The 7,330-nt window shown below is 38.5% G+C and overlaps 1 protein-coding gene across 1 annotated transcript; it reads right to left on the minus strand.

The window, feature by feature from the left end:
• Positions 1-3,040: 3,040 nt before the first annotated feature.
• si:dkey-205h13.2 lies at positions 3,041-6,847 on the minus strand. The gene is made up of 10 exons (XM_044169927.1): positions 6,739-6,847; positions 6,394-6,433; positions 6,223-6,256; positions 6,056-6,109; positions 5,745-5,783; positions 5,604-5,633; positions 5,280-5,451; positions 4,566-4,675; positions 4,227-4,401; positions 3,041-3,611 (listed from the first exon to the last, which is right to left on the minus strand). The coding sequence occupies exons 2-10, from the start codon at positions 6,403-6,405 to the stop codon at positions 3,512-3,514; spliced, it is 726 nt and encodes a 241-aa protein (XP_044025862.1). The 5' UTR covers positions 6,406-6,433; positions 6,739-6,847; the 3' UTR covers positions 3,041-3,511.
• Positions 6,848-7,330: the final 483 nt, after the last annotated feature.

The raw sequence follows: 7,330 nt of genomic DNA on the forward strand, positions 1-7,330 counted from the left end.
GTGATATGTTTCTTTAGAAATGTGCTTTAAATACAGTTACACACCTGAAAATTTTAAGTCTTCTTCTCAGGGAGGGGTTACTGAGCTTCCATCTCAGTAACGCAATCCACTCTGTTTCCACAAAGATCTAGGGATCAACTGTTGCAGCAGGGCATGAGAAGGCCCAGCAGTTGCCTAAGACATCCAGGATCAGAAACTCCAAACAGGGATAACATCCTCTCAGCATTCAATGTTTTCAATCAAGGGATCAGCTACTGTGACTGGAAACAAAATGTCCTAGACAACTATCACGCAGGAGTTGCCGGCAGGCAAAAGCTGGCACGACTAATATGGCTTGTCAGGGTGAAAATAGCCTGCTATTGTTCTCACCTTCCGGAAAGGTACAGGCATAACGCTTTTGTCTTGTTCATCTCTCAGGAGTCATGCTCTAATAGCTTTTCAGGCTCATATTGCTTTGGTAAGAGGGATTTAAAGTTGCTGTTTCACTACCCAGAGAGTGTAGTGATGGAGGTTGAGCTATTCATTTACACATAATTCAGCATGAATCAAATTTATACCATCATAAATGTGATAAATTTGTGTCTTTAGAATAAATAGCATTTGACGCATGGATTTGAGAATTATGAAATTGCCTGTTTGGGGATTTATTAAAAATAACTCAAGGTACATGGACTGTGCCTTCTACAGCTCAAGTGTTTTCATGGGTTGCCAAGACTGCATTATTACAAATATATATTGGACAGATACAGAACAGAAATACTAAATAGTGTGACAAGTTTGTCAAGCACTGGTTGTTCTGTGGTTGCAAAGAACTGTGAGAGATTTAAGGACATATGAGATGCGTTCAATTGCAATAAATTTAGCTACTTTCAATCCCAAACTCTTATACTTAGTGACAGAAAGACAGACATCTCTTTTGCTCATACAAACAATCCAAGTCATTGCATAAGAGATAAATGGTTGCATAAACTCTGAGTATGGAATTCTAAACATCCCACTCACAATTAAATGCAGACACCTTTCTGCTTTTTCTGACTGACAAAATGACCTTTTAACGTATTCAAGTCTCAAGTCTTCTGAATTACTTTCAGTCGTTTCTCTTCCTTGCACAAATCCTTGGAGTGGTTTTAATAGACGAATACTTGTTACAAAGGTCCTCAGCATCTACAATAAGCCCTGTATAAAATCCACCCTGCAGGAAAATGTTGCCACCTAAGCCCCTGTAAAACCCAGGGAAAAATCTGGATGTGGACCACCAGATAGAGCGTCAGTGTGGAAACATAAAGAAGAGTTTGATCTCATTTATGCCCTTACTGTTCTTGAGGTGATAAAATGAGGCCGGGCTTGAGCTAGGCGAGGTCAGTCATCTCCTCTCCTCTCAACTCCTCTTCTCTCTCCTCTCCTTTCCTCGCCACCATTAATCACGTCTGTACACATGAAAATGAGCTTAACCCTTTTTTCCTGTGCAGTGCTCTACTTCCACTCAAGGACACCTTGCAATAGCAGGTATAAGTCGGATCTCCCTGTGCATATTTTCTGCCTGCATTTCCAACTAATGGACACCCTTCAGTCTTGATCCAGCTTGACTTAGCGATGAAAACGTGCTGGCTGGGGCTTTATCCTCTCTCATTAAGGCTGTCACTCTTCCTCGTGTAGCCTCATAACAATTAACACTTCCATAAACCCTTTTGTCAAATGCTTAATAGAAAAAAAATGAGTTGAAGGACTTATCCTTACCCCCTTGAGTCTAACATAATTTCACTGATGTGAAAGTAGGTTGGTGTGTAATATACTGTATATATGCTTATGAAAAAGAGAAGGATGGGGAGAAAGAGCGAGAAGATGGTGAGAAAGAAGATAAAGACAACGAGGGAGGGGAAGAAATTGAAGTAGCTAGAGAATGAGTAAGGAAGAGAGAGGAAGGGAAAAAGAAAATGAGCTTGATTCCCTTTGTGGCACAGTGCTTCACCACTTAATCATCCCCTGGTCTATAAATAGGCCTTCACAGCCATGGAATATTGGAAGATTAATGAAAGAGAATGGAACACCATAATGCTCTGAAGCTTCAACACTTCTGTTGCACTTCAGTAGTGAAGATTTAATTTTACTTCACCACCGATGGCAGAATTTCTCCTCTTCAGTTTTGTCATAAAAGTTTACCAGATTGCATCTAGTTGACTCACTCCTTCCTCCTCCTCTCTGTCTTTTCATACTTTGCCTACTTCAACACAGTCTTACTGCAGGACAGACATGCATACTTGAAGCTAAATGGCACCAAAATATATATAAGGGCAGAAATATTGATGCAGTGCAAGCACGCAAGCATTAGCAAAACACCCAAAGAACACAAGGTTTTCCAACAGCAGACAGTGGGAAAGTTTACTCCCCTTATTTTACATTCTGTACGATGCACTGCAGAGTTTCTTTTCAGCACCTATCACAAGTGCTTATCTCCTGAGGAAATGTTGACAGTGTTGATGTAGCAGGAATCACCTTGTATCTACCTGCTCCCCTCACTGTGTGAAGGAGTTTGTGTGGGTGTAGGCTCACATCAGGAGCATTTAACTTTGAGGGAAACATGGCAGAGGTGTGATTTAGGTCAGAGAGAAGAGAGTGCAGTTGTAAGGATACTAAACCTGCACTGAAAACACAAACTATTACTTCTATGAATAGAGAGGAAGATATAGGTTGAGAAAGAAAGATCCATTTATCCATCCATTTTCTGACACTTATCCAGGGCCAGGTTGCGGTGGCAAAAAATGGCAACAAACCAAAACCAATTGCGCCTGTTATAACTGTCCTTGCAAGTGCATTCATGAATTTTGATGTGAAATTCAGATTCAGTAGGTTATGCTTTTCCACATTCCCACATTGCTATTGAACAGCACTGATACCCATCACCTCCTACCGTCTGTATATCACACATACGTCTGTATTACTCACATTAAATCATAACTGTATACATGTAAGCCTGTGAGTTTATTGGTGCAACCCTAATAAGCTGGGTAGAGTCATGAGTAGAACATAATGACAAAAGGGATTTGCTGTTTATTAGTAGTTTTATTGCTGTTGATTATTGATTTATTTCCTACAACAGTCATACAAGATAATGATTTCATAATCCCTAAAAAGAAAAGACAGAAAGAGAGAGAAAGCACCTAATAGGTCAAAGACATTTTAGCACATCACTGTAGGAAAAGCACAGGCAAAATAATAAAATTAATTATAGGTGAATTCCATTTAGCTGCATAGGTGTCACAGTATCACACATGCTGGCTCACTGTCTCACTGTCATGGCTTAATGAGACACTTGAATAGGACAGAGCCATTGTCAGTGTCACTGGTAACACCTTTGCTTTTCCTACAAGCTGTGAAAAAGGCTTATTATACTTCTTTCATCAGGCATAGTATAAACTAAAACATGAAAGAAAAGAAAAAATCAGACAAAAATTAAAGCAATAAGAATTTCAATGTCTTCTCTCCTTCGCAGTGTTTGTTGCGGAGTCAGGGCTTAATTATTGCATGGGCATCCAAACCGAACCTTGTAGTCACTGCACCCTCCAGATTTCTGGTCTGTGTTGCGGCAAACAAATCCCTGAGTTGGATTGTAGCTGAAAAATGATTCCAAGCGGTTAGAGAAGTTCTTTTTAATGGGGTACATTACTAAAACCATAAATGATTGTTTAACTTTGATAAAAACATGATATACTTCGTCAAAGTACTGTTGTTAGGTCAAATAAAAACGAAATCTACTTATCACCCCATCTATTCTCATTTTGTTCTTAATCTCGTAATGTGAGATGTAACTTCTTTTCAAATGTTAAATGTCTCAGATATCCAATGAAAATAAAAAGTAAAGAATCATAAATAAGGAATACCAATAAATTGGGTCATTCATGTTTCTTACTCTTCAGGACACAGTCAAAGCTGTTAGCACAAGAATAAAAGGCTCAGCTAGGTTTAAAACTTTAGGACATTATGTTCCTATTAGCCAGTTTCCTCATGGGGCTCATTAAAATTTCATTTGATCTAATGTAAATGTGCATCTACAAACTTTGCATTCACTATTTAAGCAGTAGCTCCAGGCAATACATCTTGATGATTTGGAAACTTTGGGAAAGTGGTGTTAAGAAGTAGTGTTGAGAAGTAGTGATTGATAGGTGGGTTGTTGGTATTAAAAATACTGCATGTAAACTTTGAAATGCTTTCCCTATAAGGCAACTTACACATTGAAGGTCTCCCCTGTGTCGATGGCTGGGGTCATTTTGTCAGTGGTAACAGCCTCAATGTACAGAGGGTTATTACAAATTTCTCCAGGGTTTTCTGCCTTCAGGTTGCTCAAAAGCTCCCAGTCCCCTGCTCCACTGGGATCGTCCCGGTCATACCACTTGGTCCAGCACACTGCAAGGAGCAATAAAAAAGAGGCAGGATGATTGGTGGGAAACTGCAGAGCCACAGCACCATTCTAAATGAATGCTTATGCACACGAACAATGAAAGAGAAGGGGAAATCCACTTTGCATTAGCAGCTTAACACTGCACATGTACAATGTGCTCATACAGTACCTCCTCCACCACAGAAAGGGGGATAGCAGCTGAAACGAACACGATAATCATTACACATCTTCTTGGATTGGTCCCCATTTCTGCAGATGAATCCCAAAGTTGTGTCACTTCTGAAAAAAGAAATACAGAGTGACACATTCTGAAAATAATCTAATGGCTGCATCCACATGAGTTTTTGCACTTTTTAGCCATGCTAGTGGCCTGGCTCTATGGATGAGAAATGGTTTGCACACATTCATGTCAAGTACAGCCTCACACACAGCCTAGCATTTTCATGTTTTGCCTATATAGCAAAACATGAAAATGCTAGGCTGTGTGTGTGGTATAAAACAATGAATATTATAAATTTATTCAGTGCAAATGTATTTAATGTTATATATTAGACATAGAATTTTGTGATAATGACTGGACACTATACAAATATTAGAGAATTACGTCCCATTAACATTTTTTCATATATTGTACAACCACCACTACCACCTTTTAACAGTTGTTCAGATAAACAAATAGTTTTGCTGACTATACTGATGCTCATTGGTTACCAAGTACATGGCTGATCATTTGAAAGAGAATTTGAAAAGTGGAAACAGTGGAAATGTGTTTGGTCACACCATGTACACAAACATATACAGTTGACGCAACACATTCAGTAGAATACAATATGAATCACTGCATAAAATGCATTCACATTATTCATACTCGTAAAGCACTTACTTATAAATGACATCCCCTGCTGCAGCTGCAGTGAGCCCAGATAGAGTTCTGGCCTCAATATCTACTGGTTTAGAGCAGATCTTTCCTGGGTTCTCGTTGCGAAGATGGTAGAGGGTTTCCCAGTCTCCAGTTCCAGTAGGGTTGTCTCTGTCAAACCAGTCTGTCCAGCATTCTGGACAAAGATATTTAAATTGAGATAGGTTGGCAACAAGACATTTGACAATCTTTGTTATTGCATGTTGTGATTTGGTCTAGATGACAAATGTCAAAAAAGATACAAAGACAGATGCAATGTAAATGAAAAAAAAGGTGTAATCTGCTTACGAATTTGTGTGGGATAGTAGCAGAACCTTCCTGAATGGAAAACAAAACAAAGGGTGTGAGACCTTTAGATAGAAAGTGAGCCACAAAATGGTTTAGTATGTACTTTAAAGGTCAGGATTTCCACTGAAAGGAGTCTCTAACCTAGCGGTTCTGGAACGAAGGGGGGCGAATGTTCTGCATCTGTGTGACAAATGAAAAAGATTATTTTAAAGTCTTATTTATTATAAGTCTAATCACCTTACAAGAACCTGATAGAAAAGCATTGCCACTCTGAAAACACAACTGTTAAGATGTTACAGAATTTGACTTAATAAACTGACAGTCAATCAGTTTTCTCAACTGTATGTAACAGTCAGACTTTTTCCACTCCCATGGAAATACTTCACATTTGGTAAGAATTTTATTTTATCATACTACTTTATTTTATCAGTCACTATAGAGAAGAGTCTTACCGTCACCATCAGTTGGTTCTGAGTTAGGCACTCTGGCGACCTGCTGGTTGCTTTCTGGTAAAGGTAATCAGAAAAATGTTGCATACTGTGAGTGTGTATATGTGATTATAGAGTATTCAAAATTGTAATTATGATAACAAATATTGCAGTTATTGAGATGAACCTACCAAAAAACAATCCTGCAACAATGGCAACACTTAACTGTTAGAAAAAATAGAAAATTAAAAAGATCACAGATTATGACATACTGCAAATACAGAATCTGTACATCTATATAGAAAATATCAAACATATTAACTTGGAAAAATGGAAATATAATACAAAAAGTCATACATTACCAATTTGATCATGACTGCAGATAATGAGGGACCCTTAAACCTGTAGAGAAGTTGTTCGTATTCATAAACAAATAAATGCGTGCAGTATCACAATAAGTTCTCACGTGGTGCATGACATATGAATATTCATTGAGCATCATGTGCATGTACAATATTCCAGTTTTTTTTACATTTAACACATTTTTACACATTTTAAGTACAATTTCATTTTAAACATAAAATTCTGATTCACAAAAATGCCCCTTTATTATAACATAAATTGTTATGTTGGACCCCATTCATGAAAGGGAATCAGAGATTACATTCATTTCTTAAAAATTGAGTTCAGAAGAGACATTACGTTACCTTTCTCAGCAAAAACAAAAGCGACTCTCCCTCAGGATCTCTCAGTAGCAGTATGGTTGCATGAACCTCTGCGTGGCTTAATGAGCCTCTCTCCTGTCTCTCCACTTAAATACAGTGCTGGAAGATATTCAGATACTGATACAGGTAAACAGGTACACTTACTGGAATGTGGTGTTGCACACCACACCCAAAGAAAACAATTACTTGAATACCTGTTTGACACAGACAAATGCAAATACATGGGGGTGCATGCAGGTACACAATAGGTCACTAAAACGCATTTCAAAATTATGGCTCCAGCATTTCAACTCCTTTACTAGATCTAGAGAGAGATAGACAGACACAGACACACACACACACACACACACACACAGGCTAAAACATGCAAAATCCTAGATTTTTCAGATTGAACACACTTTTAGATGGCTTTACTGAAATTATGATAAAAACATTTACAACTGGAGCAGTTACCCTCGTGTCCTTTCCAGAACAGTGGATGAGAGCTGAAACTGCACAGCTGCAGTGAATGCCATGATCCAGACAGAAATTTGGCTGCCTCTCGCAGCTAAAGGCAGCTGTCATGCTATCGCTG

The sequence above is a fragment of the Siniperca chuatsi genome, linkage group LG16, assembly GCF_020085105.1.
Source record: "Siniperca chuatsi isolate FFG_IHB_CAS linkage group LG16, ASM2008510v1, whole genome shotgun sequence".
Taxonomy (NCBI): Eukaryota; Metazoa; Chordata; class Actinopteri; order Centrarchiformes; family Sinipercidae; genus Siniperca; species Siniperca chuatsi.

Bases quoted from the DNA above. Each gene is read 5' to 3' on its own strand.
- si:dkey-205h13.2 (XM_044169927.1), bottom strand. The intron at 6,110-6,222 runs GTAGGTTCATCT...TACCTTTACCAG, and splicing joins TGTTGCAGGATTGTTTTTTG to AAAGCAACCAGCAGGTCGCC. The intron at 5,634-5,744 runs GTTAGAGACTCC...TTTTCCATTCAG, and splicing joins CTTCGTTCCAGAACCGCTAG to GAAGGTTCTGCTACTATCCC.